The sequence below is a fragment of the Poecilia reticulata genome, chromosome 11, assembly GCF_904066995.2.
Source record: "Poecilia reticulata chromosome 11, P_reticulata-male-v2, whole genome shotgun sequence".
NCBI lineage: Eukaryota > Metazoa > Chordata > Actinopteri > Cyprinodontiformes > Poeciliidae > Poecilia > Poecilia reticulata.
The window spans coordinates 17506245-17525118 of record NC_088840.1 but is presented as its reverse complement, the minus strand read 5'-3'; the positions used below and the strand labels follow the sequence as shown (position 1 = coordinate 17525118).

The 18874-nt window shown below is 39.7% G+C and overlaps 1 protein-coding gene across 2 annotated transcripts in view; it reads left to right on the top strand.

Annotated features, from left to right (window-relative positions):
* The window catches only part of kmt2ba (lysine (K)-specific methyltransferase 2Ba), a 41028-nt gene extending 22358 nt beyond the window's left edge, over positions 1 to 18670 (top strand). For both annotated transcript variants that reach the window (XM_008422200.3, XM_008422201.3), the window contains exons 13-36: positions 527 to 619; positions 701 to 818; positions 1467 to 1577; positions 1763 to 1953; positions 2040 to 2144; positions 2842 to 2952; positions 3876 to 3937; positions 4031 to 4194; positions 4276 to 4343; positions 4424 to 4558; positions 6054 to 6212; positions 6326 to 6443; positions 7177 to 7255; positions 7571 to 7731; positions 7861 to 8022; positions 8317 to 10540; positions 11251 to 11373; positions 12612 to 12730; positions 12821 to 12946; positions 13890 to 14142; positions 15145 to 15255; positions 15337 to 15420; positions 15503 to 15632; positions 17358 to 18670. In XM_008422200.3, coding sequence (XP_008420422.1) covers positions 527 to 619; positions 701 to 818; positions 1467 to 1577; positions 1763 to 1953; positions 2040 to 2144; positions 2842 to 2952; positions 3876 to 3937; positions 4031 to 4194; positions 4276 to 4343; positions 4424 to 4558; positions 6054 to 6212; positions 6326 to 6443; positions 7177 to 7255; positions 7571 to 7731; positions 7861 to 8022; positions 8317 to 10540; positions 11251 to 11373; positions 12612 to 12730; positions 12821 to 12946; positions 13890 to 14142; positions 15145 to 15255; positions 15337 to 15420; positions 15503 to 15632; positions 17358 to 17633 — 5283 coding nt within the window. In that variant the 3' untranslated portion in view covers positions 17634 to 18670. The remainder of the gene's footprint in view (positions 1 to 526; positions 620 to 700; positions 819 to 1466; positions 1578 to 1762; positions 1954 to 2039; positions 2145 to 2841; positions 2953 to 3875; positions 3938 to 4030; positions 4195 to 4275; positions 4344 to 4423; positions 4559 to 6053; positions 6213 to 6325; positions 6444 to 7176; positions 7256 to 7570; positions 7732 to 7860; positions 8023 to 8316; positions 10541 to 11250; positions 11374 to 12611; positions 12731 to 12820; positions 12947 to 13889; positions 14143 to 15144; positions 15256 to 15336; positions 15421 to 15502; positions 15633 to 17357) is intronic.
* Positions 18671 to 18874: the final 204 nt, after the last annotated feature.

Here is an 18874-nt window from a genome sequence, read left to right as displayed (position 1 = left end):
TACTAAATGCCAGAATTACAGATGTTTTTATTTGTATTTTTCTTTGTATATTATGTTTCAGCATTTTATTCGAGCAGGAAGATGAAGGATTTGTTGATCTGTGCATTTGAAATAAAGGTTTCCTTATATTTTATATGCAGCACAGAATTATTAAAGTTGAGGTTTTTTTTGGTTAAATTAGTGTTTTGTTCTCTGATCATTTAGTCAGAAATGAGACATTTCAAAACATAAAATGTTGTTCTTTTTGTTTATTTTGAATACTATCACAAAACTATTATTAACACTTATGAACGATATCATATAATGGTCTATTTTTAGTTCATTTGATTTGTTTTTATCTCTAAAGTGTGGAAAAGTTTGGAAACTTGCTTTGAAAATGCTTGAAAGTTCTTACATTTTACTGTGGGAAAAGTGTACAAACCTGAAATGAGCTTTTCTGCATTTTAAGAGAGACGTAAATCATTCATGCATCATAAAAAAGAACAAAAGTGGAATATTACTCTACAGTTGATGTGTTTTTGTTCAGCCCGTCTTGCAGTGCAGGATCTGCCAAACCTGCTACCACCCATCCTGCTTGGGACCGACGTACCCGAAGCCGGTGACCTCCAAAACCCCCTGGGTAAATGCTTCACCTTCCTCAAACTGTATTAAAGAGGAAAAGCTGAAGCTGATGAGTAAATATTGTTTTTTTCCGCTGCAGGTGTGCATGACGTGCATTCGGTGTAAGAGCTGCGGCGTGACTCCAGGGAAAACCTGGGATATGGCCTGGAACCACGAGCATGACCTTTGCCCCGACTGCACCAGCCTCAGTGAGAAAGGTGGGCGCTCCGAAACACACGGACCGCTCATCAAGGCTTAGTCACACCTATATTTTATTTTCTATTTACTTTTAAATAAGGTGCACGCATTGATGGCAGTAAAGGAACAACATCAAGCTGATGTCTTTGCAGTTACATATACATGAAGTGTATACATATAAATATATGTATTTTCATTTCTCTTTGTCTTACGATACTAAAATAAAAGTACAGAAATCCTCATTGAGCTTTAATATAACAATTACTAGGGACAAAAAACACAAACATGACTTCTTCTGCCAATTCTCAGAACAATAGCAGGACAGATGGTAAAACAAAGACTCATTTAAAAGCCAATATTTAAATTAAATCAGGTCTCAGTTTCCTAATATAGTGTCCACTTTTACCAAGTCATTTTTTAAGTTTTAAAGCCGCAAAAGAACACAGTCTTTGCCACAAAGCAGATTTAATTCAATCTCTTTGTTTTTTAAATAATGAAACATTTGTTGCCCTCCAACTCTTTTCATCCTTTTCTTAGATTTTAAGTCTCTCAGTTTCATATATTATCCAAAGTATTTTAAGAGTTTGGTGCTGATTCTTTTGTTTGTTTATTTTTATTACGATTAATTAAAAATAATTATTAAAATTTTTTGTGTGTGTTTATGTCAGGTAATTTTTGCCCCGTCTGTCAGAAGTGCTATGAGGGAAACCAAACCTCTGAGATGATTCGATGTTCAGAGTGCAGCCACTGGGTCCATTATGGGTGTGAAGGAATATCAGGTGAGAATTTACAACTTCTGTCATTTCCTCTTACAGTTTTACTTTTTTTACTCGACAAAAATCCACATTTGTACCATTTGTGGGTTTTGTAACTAATGCCTAAAAACCTAGATGCTTTCAAATTTCTATTTATTACTTTTATAATTTAGGGATAAAAGTGACGTTGGTCGTATTTGTGTTTACAGAGGAGCTTTTTGGGCTCATGTCCAGTCAGCCAGACAAAGTGGACGTCACCTGCACAGCCTGCAGGGGGCGCCACGCTGACAGAGGCAGCGTGAAGGAGGCTCTGCAGAGCAAGCTGCTGTCCAGTCTGCAGGAGGTTCTCAGTGAGCTGCTCTCCTCCTGCAGCACTCAGCACCTCCTGCTGTGCAACCAGGTGAGAGACAACGGCTCCATGCAGCCATTTTGTTTTTGTCTGTCTGTTTTCTGGAAAATGTCCTGAGATCGTTTGTCGAATTTCAGTGTCAGGAGTCAAAGGAGAGACACGTCTCCGTCAGGACGGAGAGACAAGTCTGTGATCTGAGAGCCGTGGAGGACAAATTCAGAGAGGACGGATACACGACGATAGTGAGTAGATTCGGATTCATTCGTCCGTTTGTCCATCCATCTGTCTCCTTGTCCATCCATTTCCTTGTCCATGAGTCTGCATCCTTTTATCAGCATTCTCATCCATACTTCTCCATGTCCATCCATCTGCTTGTCCATTTGTACGTCTGCTTGTCCATCAATTTGTCTGTCCATCCGTCTGCATCCTTTTGTCTGCATTCTCGTCCATCCTTCTTGTCCAACCGTTCCTCTGCTTGTTCACCTGTCCATTTGCTCGTCTATTCTTCCGTTTGTCTGCTTGTCCATCCCTCTGTCCTTTGCTTGTCCATCCATCCATCCATCCTTGTCACCTTGTCTACCCGTCCGTCAGTCAGTCTGCTTACCTATTTCTTCCTCGCCCATCAGAGCATTTACCGGTATCATCCCTCCATCTTCCCTGTTATCTCGTCATCCACCTCTCCTTCCTTTTTCTACTTTCCCTTCTTTCTGTTTATTATTTTTTTTGCTGGTTGTTACATGCCGACATCTGCAGACGTTTCTGTAGTAAATTCATTCTGAAGTTTTACTGAGTAGAAAATTCTTAAATTTGACTAAAAAAATTTACTTCTGGAAAACCACAGAATTTTGACATGAAGGAACTTTGTCGAACTCTCATCTCCATCTTCATGTCTTCTGCTTTGTATTCTTGTTGATTCCTGTTTTGTCATTTCTCTCTCAGAAAGCGTTTCATTGTGATGTTGCTGCTGTGATGAAAAAATGGCAGAAGGAAGAGGAAGTTCTTCCTGAGGATCAGAGGCCAACGAATCGGTCCAAAGAGCGCTACGTTCAGGTGAGCTCCCTCCTCTTCCCTTCTCTCTCTGAATATTTTTACCTTATTTTAGTTTTATCCTTTTTACTTTTTACCAATTTGTTTTAGACCTGACCAATAAATCATTTCTATCAATTAATCAATCAAATTAATCAATTTTAGTCTTTTTGAAGAATTCATTTTTGGACACCCCCCCACCCCCCCCCCCCACACACACACACACACACACACACACACACACACACACACACACACACACACTTAGGCGGCCATCTTGTTTCACAAGTGAGTTATACAGCTTCTTTTTATTTAGATTTTCAATTCACATCAACTACAGATTATTATTGGCCAAGCTAGAATATGTTTTATATATTTAAAAATTTCAAGAATGATGTCAAAATAATCCAACAATAATTTTAGTAATTTTATTTGACACAAAATTTAAATGAGGAATGTTGAGCATCTTGTTATAATTTGGTGTCAGTTTTACAGTTTTAACACATCAGCATCAAATTATTAGTAGTAGCAGGACCTCTAAAGTAATTATCCAAAATGAATAAACTGGTCATGTCAAATCCTGGTAACTATAGAAACTTTTTTCATTAAAACTACTTTTTCTCATATTTTTCTGGTAAAATTGCATCTTTATTCTTCTAATGTTATGACTATTTTCTCGTAATTAAGGAAAAATTTTTTTAGCTTGGCCCCAATACTCCATCATTCACACAGAAAGCACTTTTTTATTTATATATCTTCTGTCATTTGTAATTGTTTTTTCTTTTTATTTAAAAAAAAAAATTGACAAAGATCAGATCTTGGATGAAAAAATTCATCTTTAAGCCGTATGATTGTTTTCATTGTGTATCCTTGGCTTGCATGGCAGAAACATGAGGCTGTTTGTTTAAAATCATCTCATATTTAAACTTAAATTGTTTTTATGGCAGGTTATGAAACAGGTTTTCAGCTGGTTTTCTTCGTGCCACCACTTTTCTGAAGAGTTGCCAAGGTGAGCACACTCAGCAAATATTAGCTAACGTTTTTTTTATTTTATTTTTAAAGCAGCTGTTTCATAGCTCTCTGCATTGTTTTTGCTGTTCAGTGGCATGCTTCCCGAGGCCGTGCTTCCTCCTTCAAAGGAGCACAGCTACGCTCAGTGGATGGAGCGAGCGTACCGCACCAGGGAGGCTCAGACCGCCGCCACGCCGCCATCAGTCGCTACATGGGACGCTCGTTCTACGATCGGTGCCCCCGAGTGTCCACAAGGTAGAGAATCATGTTCCCCCTCTAAAATGAGGCGTTTAGCTGTTTGTTTTCTCTGGTTTATGTGTTAATTTTTTATTCCAGATACGACTAAGATGAAGGATTTGAGGCAGTGTGCTCTGTGCCAGCAATATGGAGACGCTACTCCCAGCGTGAGTTTCTACAGAAATCTTTTTCCTGCCTTAGATGCTGAAAATGTCCTTAGCTTTTACTTGTGTTTTTGTCCTGACAGGACGCAGGGCGCCTGCTGTACTTGGGGCAGAATGAATGGGCCCATATCAACTGCTGCCTGTGGTCTGCAGAGGTCTACGAGCAGAACAGCGCTCTTCTTCAAGTGCACAGTGCTGTCTCAAGGGGGCGCCACTTGGTAATTAGGACAAACTGTTAACATATGCCAAGGATCTGCAATCTTACTTACCGTATTTTCCGCACTATAAGACGCACCTAAAAACCTTCAATTTCCTCAAAAGCTGACAGTGCGCCTTATAACCCGGTGCGCCTTATATATGGACCAATATTGAGCCATAACAGGTCTAGCAACTACGGTAAGCAGCCGCCGACTTCATTTTCTCCGTAGAAGAAGAAGCGTGCGGTGCATGCTGGGATAGTTGTCAAAAAACTGGTTTGTTAATAAAGTTTGACTGTCCTATCTACCTACCAACCTGATAATCAGGTCGTCTGCAGGTCATTTAGCACCACGTTCTCCACGAACATGCTGTGCGCGAAAGGAGAAGGGTGACCATCGTCCGGCCACGCCCCGGCCCAGTTGCCAAAGGCTCTCCTCGCCGACCGGAGTCGGACTGTTTTGTTGACATTGTTTATGTCAACAAAGTGGCTTTAGATATTTATCCGGGGTGCTTCGACTAGGGTTGCCAAGGGACCAGCCCCTATACATTTAAAGCTGGGGGGGGGACTGCGGCGGCAGCGTGTCGGTTGGCCTGTGTTACCCAGAAAGCAGTTGGGCACAATATCCCAACACCGTGAGTGAAACAACGACTGGGGCAGCCTGCTATATAAAGTACTCGGGGACCAATTCTTTATTATTACACATCCATATTTGTAGAGAACGGAACAAATCACGTCACGTATAGGTTCGGGACGGGTGGTAATCGTAACGGTAGCGTCTATTCCATGCGCCTTATAATGCGGTGCGCCTTATTTATGAAAAAAGTTTTAAAATAGGCTATTCATTGAAGGTGCGCCTTATAATCCTTATAGTGCGGAAAATACGGTAATAATTTGACTAAGAACCAACAATTTCAAAAAAAATATATTGACATAAAAATGCAGATTTTAGCTGGTTTTTTTTAGTTATGTATGGAATAAATTCTGAATTAAATTTCCACAACAGAATGACACAATTATCAGTAATATTTTACTTTTTCCTCATTATTTCCTTTTAGCCATTTTTTTTGTATTTCTTAAATGTTTTAAAACCTAAAAACAGAAAGCAAATACTGGCTTTATTAAAAATGACCAAAAATGTTATTTTACATATTTATTAAAACATTTTTAGTTGCCTTTTCACAAAAAGTTATGTAACATTTGAAGCTTTAAAGCTATAAAAAAAAGTTTTTTTTTAGCTGGACTGAGGTTGCAGACCCTTGATATACGGTGATAATGGTCTGGTTCTTACAGTCTTGTGTGGATTTTGCAAAAGGAAAGTGTGATGTTGAATATTATTTGGATGGATTCTGGATGTTATTTCTTGCTATATTGATCTATATCTGAACTTAGAAAAATAAATTTCTCCAGCCAGACCACTTTTCATTCAGGTTTCTATGCCAGAGATGCTAACACAGCTCGTACTGTATTGTATTGCAGTTCTAATATCTCTTTTTTGTTTATATTTCTTCATCCAGCGCTGTGATCTTTGTGGACAGTGTGGAGCCACAGTGGGCTGCTGCCTTGCCACCTGCTTGAGTAATTACCACTTCATGTGCGCTCGTGCAGACGAGTGTGTGTTCCAGCAGGACAGGAAGGTGTACTGCTACAAACACAGGGATCTTGTTAGCGCAAAGGTGAGGAGGGGATGAGAGTCGATTTTCCTTTCAGTTCATTAATATTTACAGGAAGAAAGTCATCTTAATTCTCCCTCCTTTTGTAATTAAAATGAGTGATTGTTTGATTCTAGATGGTGTCGGGGAGCGGGTTCCAGGTCCCTCGCCGGGTCTATGTGGACTTTGAGGGAATCAATCTGAGAAGAAAGTTCCTTACAGGCCTTGAGCCAGAAAGTATAAACATGACAATAGGTGAGATTAAATGTGTGTTGGTTTATTCTTCTTTGCAAACTGAATATTATTTGCTGCCAACAGGAATCCCTAATAAACAAAATGGACAAAACTGTAAGAGGTTTTTGTTCTATAATTGCTGCCTTTAAAAATATTGATGTCAGAATGCAAGTATTTTCTTTAAGTACTGCTATGGGGCTGAAAACAATTAATCTAATTAATCGATTATTGAAATAATTGTCAACTAATTTAGTAATTTAGTACACAGACTGAAAAAATTACACTTGCTGAAAGTACAGTAATGGTATTAATTAATCTGGATAAAAATGACATTATTTTGCATTTAAGGTAAAGGGAAAAAAAAACTCTTTAGTGGTTCAGGATAGAAATATTTGCAAAGTTAAATCACCTAATTTAAATTTTGTCATAATAATAAAATACACTGTACTGACATTAAGTCGAGCAGAAAGGGCTGAACTTTTCACATGTTGATTTAAATATTTTTAATAGCTAGAAATGTTGCATTCTAGGCAATAAAAAGTTTATTTTCTTATATATAAAAAGGAATTTCATTGTTTATTTGAATTTTTTAATATATTTAATATTGTATAAAGAAAGCTTGAGTGATTAAATAAAAAATCTGCAGAACGTGACTTTTTAAAATCTGATCAATCATCAAAATAATTGACTACTAAAACAATTATCCTGCAATGGTATTTAAATTATTGTGCTAAATGTTCTGCTTTGTTTTTAGGCTCTCTACAGATCCAGAAACTCGGTGTGTTGTCAGAGCTGTCGTCAAACGGGAGGATGCTTTATCCTGTTGGTTATCAGTAAGTTCTTATTTCTGATATAAAGTCAAACTTAGATATTTTAGGGAGCTTGGAGGCATTTTTGTACTGGTTGTGGTACCAGTATTTAAAATACTATTTTTACAAATTCCTATGGGGTTTTCCATCATTTCCTGTAGTTCATCATATTGATTTAGTTTCTATATTTTTTACAAAATCTAGTGGGTTTTTTCCCCCCAAAGTTGATATTTGTTTTAGAGGATCAGTGTTTAAAATTATGTGAATTTGTGTGGAGATTATTGCAAGTTCACTTGCAGTATTTTGTCTAAACCAGGTTTCTCTGCCTTCAATCTGTAGATGTTCTCGGTTGTACTGGAGCACAGTGGACCCCCGAAAACGCTGTAAGTACACCTGTAAGGTGACAGAGGTGAGCACACCTCTCCCTGGTGAGGAACAAGACCTGAGGATGGACAGAGAGGAGAACCACACCATAGTCCACAGTCCCAGTCGCCACCGAGGTGAGCAGGTTGCTCCAGTCTCAAAATAACACTGAAAGATTTTATTTTTATAACATCATCTGACAATATAACATGTGTTTTTTAGTTTATTGTGGTTTAATAACGATAATATGTTGTATTTACAAGCAGATGTGGAGTCTCCAGATCGCTTGAGCTGCTCTTCCAGCCCAGTAAAGTCCACAAACTCGTCTCCAAACTCTAAAACGCACAACACACCCGGGCCTAGGAGTCCGGGTTACACACAGACCAGAAGACCAGCAGGAGGATCATCACGACCGCTCCCATCTCCTGGTCAGTCTGACTTTTTAAAACAGTTTGAGTTCCTATTCAACCTATGGGTAGTATGGTCTTCAATCTGGAAAAAAATAAACGAACAATGGAAAAATGTTTCTAGTTTGGTCTTAAGTTGAACTGAATCTACCAGATCTACTACGAGTGTGAAAAAAAGTTCATCCTGAAGCCGATATTTTACACTAAAATATCCAGAATGTTTTTAAACGACTGTAAAAAATCTGTAATTTAGATTTGTTTTTGTAGGAACCAGAATATTTTTCTTCTGTTTAGTTTTTGTGCCTTTGATTTCAGGAGTTGCTTCTTACAAGTCTCATCACATCCTCACCCTGAGGGACCTGGACGACACCAGGCGGCCTCGCAGGCTGTCCTCCAGGAGCCGCCGCAGCTCCTCGCCGACAGAAAACAACCCGTCTGTGGCAATGAGCGTCCGTCCCGGGGGCTCTGTCGGCTCCCGGTGCGCTCTCTTCAGCTCCCCTCCCAGATCGATGACCGTTGGATCGGCCTCTCCTCCGCTTTCGAGGCAAAACTCAACCTCCCCCGTGTGGAACTCCCCTCCGAGGTCCAGCGTCTGTGGAGGTTTTTCTCCTTGCCAAGGCGGCGTCTCCCAGTCCCCCAGAGGAACCCAGAACTTTAAAATCACTGCTCCGGTGACGGCGGAGGTCCCACAAGACTTCCTGGCGTCATCTGAGGCAGAAGACGCCGCTGTTGCCACAACGAACGGGATCTCGCTCGCCCCCGACAACCTGGAGGAGGAAGTGGCTCAGCTGATGTCTCAGGAGCTGCCGTACACCGTGTTCGACAGCGACGCGGACGTAGCCGTGGCGTCCATGCTGGGCACCAAGCTGGAGTTCGACGAGGCTCTGCTTGCCGAGAACGTGGATCTGGGCGGCGGTCAGGCGGAAGTCGGGCCGCGGGATGTGGAGATGCGTGAAGACGATCAAGGGAACAGTTCTGAGGATGAAGACGGCGGACGTTACTCTAAGATTTCACGCACGGTGGTGTGCAACGCGGCGAGCGGCTCTGACGCTGCCAATCAACCCGCTGCAGCTCAGTCGATCTCCCAGTTAGACGGGGCGGACAGCGGGTCAGAGACGGAGGACATGGAGGACAAAAATAAACCTCGCAGTGTTCAGGGTACACCTACGAAACATCTGACTGTTGCACTGCAGAGGCTGGAGTCCATCTTCTCTCTGCCGAAGCAAACGTCCAAACCGGAGTATCCAGAGAGTTTGTCTCCTCCCGTTTTCTTGGAGCCCAGTTCCACATGTGAGGATCTGTGCCTGCAGGAAGAGGAGGTCCCTCTGTCCTCTGACAGTCCAACGTCTCAGCAGGAACTGCTGCTGGATCCGATGTTGGGCCATTTTGTTTCAGCTAAAGATGGCCACGTCGTCAACTCAAACAAGGGCGCAGCTCCTGACAAAGACGAAACTTCATCAAACGATTCAACCGACGTGTTCAAAGACGATTTAAAAGATCCAGATTTTTCTCCCAAATCCGAAACCAAAACGATGCCGAAGAAAACTATCGTTGTAAAGAGGAAGCTGTCCGGCGCCTCCATGTCCAAGCCTCTGCTGCCCAAACAGTGTCTCCAGCTGAACCCCAACATCACCCTCATCGCACCTCAAGTCAGGCAGACCGTCAGCATCGCCTCCGTTTCTCCGTCTTCCACCACTTTGTGTGCGGTCCCGCATCCCGTCGCCTCGCCAATCATCATCAACGGCTTGAACGCGCTACCCATACAGCCCTCCGCCGCTCCAGGGCGATCCATCACGATCCGATTGGACACCTCCAAACCGGAGGCGTCGCAGCAGGCGGCGGCGGTGGTGAACTCGCCTAGCCCGCAGACGACTGTCCGCCAGGTGCTGCTCGTCAACCGACAGGGGCAGATCCTTGTCAAAGACCCCAAATCGAACACTTTCCAGACGCTTGCCGGAAATTCGCCGACTTACAGCAGAATTAGCCAAATCGCCAAGATGCTCCACAGCGGAGGCGGTTTAAATCCATCGGTCCCGCGCGTGATTTTAAAACCTTCCCCCGGCTCTTCGGATCTGAACGTCTCTCCTCCCGTCAACCACGTAACCCCAGAGAGAAAAGTAATTGTCAAAGTGCTGCCGGTGAAACACGTCGTCTCTCCAGCTCCTTTAGTTCCCGTTAGCGTTCCGACTTTTACTCCAGCGAGTTTCTCCAGGATGGAGGACCTCACCACCCAGGCGATCATCAACAGAGCGATGGCCACGGAAATGGAGGCGCCGCGGCCGGCGCCGATCATCCTCAACAACAGTCGCAGACAAAAGGCCAGGCAGCGGCAGCCATCGCAGCTCCCATGCACTCAGGAGTCAGATCAGTCATCAGTGGGGCGTTCAGAGTCGCCCAGTAGTTTCCATGGCGATCCGTCACCCCACCAAATCAGAGTGAAGAGAGCGTCTGCGCTTTCGGAGAGGCAATCCAAGAAGAAGTCAAGGATTGACTTCCTGAAGGATCCGTCTAGTGAAATGGAGGAAATTCAGGAAGCGAGGTGAGAGATTTTTAAAAATATATTAAAAGTTAAGAGGCAACATTTTACCTTCATTAAATAATAAATGGACTTACCGTAGCCTACGTTCACACAGCAAGAAGATGCTAATCCGCTTTTCTTTCTTTAGTTTTTGGCCAAATGTGACCCGTAGCCAACTTTTTCACAGCAATCTGAGTGAAATAAATTCTTTATTTTGAACAAGTAAAAATAAGAAGCAAAGTATATACATTAAAATAAACATAAACTAAAGTCCCATATCTAGTTTGAAAAGGAGCAGGAAGAAGACAGTTTATTAAGTTCTGCCTCCAATTGTCTCATTCAAATATGTCCCACATTATACATAATTGCATATCTTATACAATTTCTCTCTTTACAATTCCTGATCTTTTCAACCTGAAATAATCAAATTTGTGCCACTTCTAACTGTAATACTGATTCAGGTATGTATCTGACTTTTATGACATTGATCCAAGACATTCCTGTCATAACACATTTTGCAAAAATGTGTTATGACAGGAAAAATTAGAAAAACAATTTATAATTCAAATGGAAATGATTGAGTTTCCTCTCATTTATGTTCCTATTAATTGATTTATTGCTTATTGTGATTCAAAAAGTCAGAAGAAAGAAAGAAGAGCCGATTCAGAGGTTTTCTCAAAGGATTGAAGTTAGAGGAAATGTAAAACATGTGGTTGGATTTTTCTCAACAGACCCGGCGGCGTCAGAATGAAAGCGCCGACAACAAACGACGTTATCGATCTGGACAAGGTGAAGGCACCTGAGCCGATGAAGATCACCGTTCCTCCTCCTCCTCCAGCACCATCTACTTTCAGGTAACACTGTTACAAGTTTCCAGTAAAAATCTGTTTCGGCAGATTAGAAAACGAGGATTGACTTATTGCTGATGTATGTTTTACGCAGGAGTTGTATGGGTGCTTGAAATCCTTGAAAATGCTTGAATTTCAAGGTTTGGAAAATGCTTAAAAGTGCCTAAAATTCAAACTGCACAGTTTTGTAATAAACTGCAATCTAATGTTTGGTTAAAAGCCTAAATTTGAAAATGTTATTTACAAATGAAAACAGACATTTAAAGACAATAAAAGGACATATCCACATTTTTTTTTCACTGTCTGAAGTTAAATCAAACGTTTTTTTTTTCTTATTATTTTAGGTCAGTTAGAGTTGCTACACTTACTTCTATTTGCTAAATGAAAGAAAACTGGGCAAGAACATTTTTTTCTTGTATATTATGTGTTTATCATTTAGTTTGAGCAGGAAGTTAATTTACTTTAACATGATTTGTTTGAATTGTTTCAATGTGATGGATATTTATTATTCTTAATGGCTAAATGAATTAAAGTTCCTCTTATATTTTATAAATTAAGCAACATTATTAAAATTAGGTGATTTTTTTTTTCTTCCTTTGGTGACTCATTATTTGAAGGGGTGTGCATAAGACTGACATAACACCTGTCATGAACATGAACGAGTCTTTGTGAATGTTCATGACAGTTGTCATGAAGTGTCATTCGGTAAATAATGACACCTTTAATGCAAAGTTGCTCTAAAAGTTGCATTGAAAGTCCAGTAAAAATGCCAACTTTGCATTAAATTGTCATTATTTACAAAATCATGTATATCATCACACCCCTCCAAATAAAGTGTTACCCTTTCTTTTTTCTTGTTGTTAAAGTTGTGATTTGTTCTCAAACCAGTCATGCGTAAAGTGTGAGAAACATAATTTTTAAAATATATTTTAGTTTAACTATAATACTCTGACAAGACTATTATTGGCAGTAATAAATTACATCTTATAATCGTGATTTGAAACTGTCCTCTTTGTTCATTTGTATTGTTATATCTAAAGTGTGGTGCTGGAAAACGTACCTTGAAAATGCTTGAAAAGTGCATTTTATACGTAACCAGACTAAGATAGTTAATTTCAATAAGTTACAAATCATTTGTAGTTATTATTTTCAGCCACAGAGGTGCATTTTGACATATTACAAGGTTTTCTTTTAGTTTTTCATCTTGTTTTCCACCCTCCGCTCGTCTCTTCCTGGTTCCTCAGGCGTCCTCAGGCTGAGAGTTCGGCTCCGTCGTCCCGACCCGGCGGTCCCTCACGCTGCAGAACCCACGTGTGGGTCAGCTCTCGACATGGAGAGCTTTCTGAGTGGGCTCCCTATACAGGTCTGTCGCTCGGCTCTTTGTGGATCTTTTGGTGATTTTGTTTAGTGTGTGTGTGTGAAATCGAATCCATCTTTGCTTGTGATTCTGCAGGTTTCAGCTCGGAAGACGACGCTCCTGCGCTCAAATGCAGGAAGAAGACTTGCATGAATCAGCCTCACCTGCGGTTTGAGATCACCAGCGACGACGGCTTCAGCGTCAAGGCAAACAGCATCGAGGGTAGGACGGGTTCTTCTGCTTCACTTTAAGGCTGAAATGATTAATCGGATTAATCATAATTAATCAATTATTGAAATTGTCCACTAATTTAGTAACTAAGTAACCCTGAACAGGAGTATACAGACTCAAAAAAGGCCATTTGCTGAAAGAACAACACACTTAGAGCAACAATTAAGTCAAAAATGAATTTTATCATAACACTGTGTTGTCTTGTTATTTTACTTTTATGATTTTTTTGTCTTATTGTGACTAGTTTCTGATATTAGAGCTTTACTCTCGTAATATGACTTTATTACTCGTATCATGAGAATTTTCTTGTATTATGACTATTCCCATATTATTTCAACTTACAGTCTTCCAACCTTATTTTCTTGAGATTTTGACTTTATTCTTGTAATTTAATTGTTTTTTGTTAGCTTGACCCTAATATTCTGTTTTAGAAACAACATTTTCTGTCGGTTCAATATTCACACACCTGGAGAGTTACAGTTTTGCATTCAAGATAAAATGCAAAACTGTAACTTTGTTATAATAAAGTTTTATTATAATAAAAACTTTATCTGTAAATATTTTCTACCCAACACTTTCCAACAGTTTTAGCTTCATCTGGTTCAAATGTTGTAAAAAAGAAACTTGTTGCTATTCAGTTATTAATCGATTATTGAAAGTATTTGTTTAGCTGCAAATTCATCCTTTGCTGCAAATCATCAACCGTATATTAAACATATGCTATGTTTTTGGAATTTAGGCAAATTTAATTATTTGTTCATTTGCGTCTTTTAAGGTATTTCAAATGTTGCATAAAAATTTTTTTTGTGAAAAATCCACAGAATGTGACGATAGTTTTCTGCCCAATAATTGTCATAATAATCAATTAAAAAAAAATGTTTGCTAAAATCCTACTTTACAATTTTAAGCAAATGTTTTGCTTCTCCCCGCTCAGTGGCGTGGCGCGCCGTGGTCGACGGCGTCCTGGACGCTCGAGCGGACTTCCACCTGAAGCAGCTTCCTCTGGGCGTGATGAGCGGCCAGCGCGTCCTGGGCGTCGTCCACGACGCTGTCACCTTCCTGCTGGAGCAGCTAGAGGGCGCTGCCGACTGCAAGCGGCACCGCTTCCGCTTCCACCGCTGCGACGACGCCGAGGAAGAGCTTCCTCTCAACCCGAGCGGCTGCGCCCGCGCCGAAGTTTACACACGGTGCGCTGCGTCAGAAAATCACAAATGTAGCAACTTTAACTTTAATCTAATTTGGTGATGAATATCTTGGTTAATCTGAAGGATATATTTGATTTTCTTGGTATATCATATTCTTAAAAATACATTTATTTTCTTGGTCAATATGTTGTACAATCAAAATATATTAAATTGGGATTAGTTTCTTGGCAAATCAATGATCAACTTGGTAGTAGTGACACTAAAAGCTCTTAATAATTAAGACAAAATAAAACAAACATTTAATCCAACAAGTAGCTATTATTGCTCAGTTATTACAAATTTAAATCTTTATTTCATCAGCTTTAAAGAAAATTGTCATTTCTTTTGAAAACATGACATTTTACCAGTTTCCTTCTTCCTTAGTTAAATTAAACAAGTTGTTTTTAATTACATACAATATTTATTACAGCTACGTTCAACAATATACATCAACTAAAAACAGACAATGAATATTATTTTGGACTCATTTCTGTTCACCTCCTCTCTCTAATCAGATCAGCTTTGAGTTTAATTAACAGATCAAAGATCGAACTTTAGGATATCACTTTGTTTATTGCTTGATTTTTGCACATAATTTGGTTTTCCAAACCAGAAAAGGAAGAAGGTAGAGCTGAGTGGCTTAAAATGAAATCTGATTTCTGTTTTATTTCAAACCTCTGTGTTTTTGTTTGTTTTAGAGAAGAGACGGTTCCAGAACGGTTTCTTTTTAAAATCTACTGACATGAAGAGCATTCGTTTTAACATTTCACAGAGTCCTAAACTAGCAGAAAAACAAACTTTAAATATTTTTACCTGACAGGCTGGGTCTACCCAAATCAATTAATTGGTGTCATTATTTTAATTTCTGAAGGATCTTGTTGCTGTACATCTGAGCAGCTTTTAGTTTTAAAAGCACATCATTGGGGCTTTAATTTGTCTTTTTTTTATTTTATTTAAATGGCAACTTACCTTTTGTTTGCTTTTTGTTTTTGTTTTTCTAACCAGGAAAGCAACGTTTGATATGTTCAACTTCCTGGCTTCGCAGCACAGACCGCTCCCAGAGTTTATCGCCCCGTTCGATGAAGACGATGATGAATTCCCACTTAAAGCCTCCAGGTTAGTTGGTTAAATCTCTGCTATTCATTAAACATCTGCTATTGATTGGCTTTGACCTCAACTCGTCTTTAACTCGTCTAGACGAGCGACCAGCAGCGAGCTTCCCATGGCGATGCGGTTCAGACACCTGGAGAAAATCTCCAAAGAAGCAGTGGGCGTTTACAGGTAAATACAGGAGAAACGTCTGAATAAACTCCTGATGTTTTTTTAGAACACGACAAATCTTTCTTCCATCTTTGCACTGTAGATCTCCGATTCACGGCCGTGGACTTTTCTGCAAGAGGAACATCGATGCTGGAGAGATGGTGATCGAGTACGCCGGCACCGTCATCCGAGCTGTCCTGACCGATAAACGGGAGAAATATTACGACGGCAAGGTGTGCAAGACATTTTCCTCATTCTGTCCCCTGACGTAAAATGGAAAATTGTATTTATATATAAATAGCAACCGCAGTAATTGGCAAACGTTCAGTTCAAGTAATCAGGTTTAAATTGAATCTCTGAGACAAATTAAAGTCTGACCCCGAGTGCCGGGACCAGACTAAGAGATTAAAGTCATAATCTTAGAATAAAGATTTATCAGAAGAAAGTTGGAAAAAAGTTGTTTTATTGAGATCAAAGCTTCGTTGGCTATCAAGATCTGACTTGATTCTTTCTTTGAAACAATCATATTTGTTTGCACCATCATTTCAAATCGTGCTACTGATAATAATCTGATGTTGACGTGTTAAAAGATAAATTATGATCTAGGTGTAACTTCACAAGACGAAGTTTTAATTTTTAAAGTTATAACGCTACTGCTTCATTCTACTAAAATTGCAACTGTTCTGGATATATTACGTTTATTTAACTTTTTTTTCCTCCTATTAAAACTTTATTAAAGTACTTTTGCGCCTTTTTATTGTATGGCTATTATTGCATTGTTACAGCTTTATTCTGGTGATATTGCTTTATTCCCATGTTATTACGACTTTATTACGGTGATGTGAATTTATTTTACCACTTTATTATCATGTTATTATATTATTATTCTGGTAATTTTGTGACTTTATTCTAAAAAAATTTCTCATGGATTTTTTTCTTAATATTACAACTTTATTTTCGTAATATTATGACTTTATTCCGCTAATATAACTTTACGATTTTTCTTTTTTTTTTTCCTCATTACAACTTTATTTTGGTAATATGACTTTATTCTCATATTGTTAGGATTCTTTATTATTGTATTATTTCAACTTTTTTTCTCGTAATATGATTTACTGTCATATAACTTTATACTCCTAAGCGTCATATTGATTTTTATTCTCTTAATATTAAGACTTTATTCTTGTAGTAATTAGTTTTTTTTTTTCTTAGCCTGGCCCTAATTCTCTGTTGTAGAAATAAAATTATCGGTTCAAAATTCACACATCGAGGGAGAATTACAGTTTTGTTAGTTGAGTTTATGCATTTTGTTCTCATAATTATTCATAAATATCTGCATCATGAACATATCTGCGTGTTAAAATTGTCTCACCTCCTGCTGTGATGCAAATGACGTTTGCCAAATGGAAACAAGTCCAGAGAATAAAGCTGCTGATTGAAGACAGGAAGCTCCCTATGTAGAGAGACTGATGGCCGAAAACGCGACAGAGCAGAAACAATTTCTTGTCTTTTATGGGGGTTTTTCTTATTCTAAAGAGGCAATCAGTTCAGCTTGTGTTTATTGATGTGTCTCATTTTCTTTATATTCGCCTTCCTCGCTGTAATTAAAGCAGATGCTGCCACGTTTTGCTGGTGCAGAATCCATCTGAATTATTAAATCATAATTTCCTGTTACACCGTTAACCACCGACTCCAGCTGCTTGGGAATTTCCCCCAAACTCTTGAAGCAACTTAAGACTTTGGATTCCAGTTTCCTTCTTGTTGCTTGTGCAACTTTTTCAACATCCTGAAAAGTTAAGAGTTGTAGAACAAAAATAGATTCTATAGAGAATTGAAATACGTAGCTCCCACAAGCCTGAACCGGAAGTGGTCCGCAGTTAGATTTTAACTCACTAAGACACAGAATGCGTCTTGCTTTTTGAAATTACAGACTTTCCTCACTTGTCGTTTCACTCCAGGGCATCGGCTGCTACATGTTCCGCATCGACGACTTTGACGTGGTGGACGCCACGATGCAGGGCAACGCCGCTCGCTTCATCAACCACTCGTGCGAGCCAAACTGCTACTCCCGCGTCATCAACGTGGACGGCCGCAAGCACATCGTCATCTTCGCCCTGAGGAAGATCTACCGCGGCGAGGAGCTCACCTACGACTACAAGTTCCCCATCGAGGACGACGACAACAAGCTGCACTGCAACTGTGGCGCCAGGCGGTGCCGCCGATACTTAAACTAGCAACTCTAGTCACACACATCACCGCTCTGTCACGAAGAAGCCATCTTCTGTGGAGTTTAATTTATAAACAAATCATGGGCAGGTTGTCTTCTCATGCCTTTCCTGGACAGTTGTAGCGTTTGTTTCACGCTCTTTCAAGGTGTCTTTAGCCCGCAGACGGAGCTCACCAGCCGTGGGAGACGGAGCCGTCGGCAGAACGAGAAGGATTCATTCAGCACCTTACTTTGACACGACCTACTCAGACGGGACACGGCTCCACTTCCTGTCACACCCAAAGCACCTTGTGTACATTGTAGAGCAGCTACATTTTAACTCTTCTCCAGAGAGCAGGGACTTCAGTGTTTTAGGTCTTGCTGTTATTTATCCCCAGAATGTTAGTTTTAATAGTCCTCCATCAGTGCGTCCTGCCTGCAGCCAGTTAAATGTTTCTACTTTTATTTGTGATGATCCGAGTGCTTTTACCCCGCTGACGTTTCTGTTTATCTTTTTTTCCCCCTGTGTGTGCATTTTACGGCTGATGAAGGAGCATTTTCTTGTTGCAGGGCTCACTGATCCTGCCATGCAGTCCTTTCTAAGTCTTTTTGTATATTTGAACAATAAATGTCTAATCAACCAACTAACAGAAACGCGTTTGGGCTTTTAAACAGCTGGAGGTGGATGAACAGGAAGGACGCTGTTCTCGTCTCTCTCAGGTGTACTACCTCTAAGGTTTTATAGGGCAAGGTTGTATTTAATAAAAAAACGTTTCATGAACGCCGATTCCTCATTGTTAAATCTTTCAGTACTAGAAAAAAGCGTGAGCTACTATTATGAACACAAGTTCGCTCTCATTGAGAGAACGGATGAAGTCACTGGTTTGTAATTGTTTTGTTTTTTTTTCTCCTTTATGTTAGAAATTTCAATTCAATTTCACAAGTTACTTTACAGGCGGATTATGGATCCTGTAAATAGTTGTATAAAAAAATTTCTAAACCTGTTACATATTTTTTTACCTTCATTTTTTTTTATTTATGTTAAATAAAAATTTGTTCAAAGTTTCTGTTCTATTGTCTGCATTTTGTTCAAGCAATAAATATTTAATACAAATGCTACTTTATTAGTTCAAAAGGTAAATTAATTAAATTTAACTTCTATACATATGTCTCCTGCAGCAGTCTGTATTACAGATGCTGTGTAGATGCCTCTGACTGAAGAACCAGGTGTATGACAGGCTTATGAATTCTTTACTAGATGATCTGAAA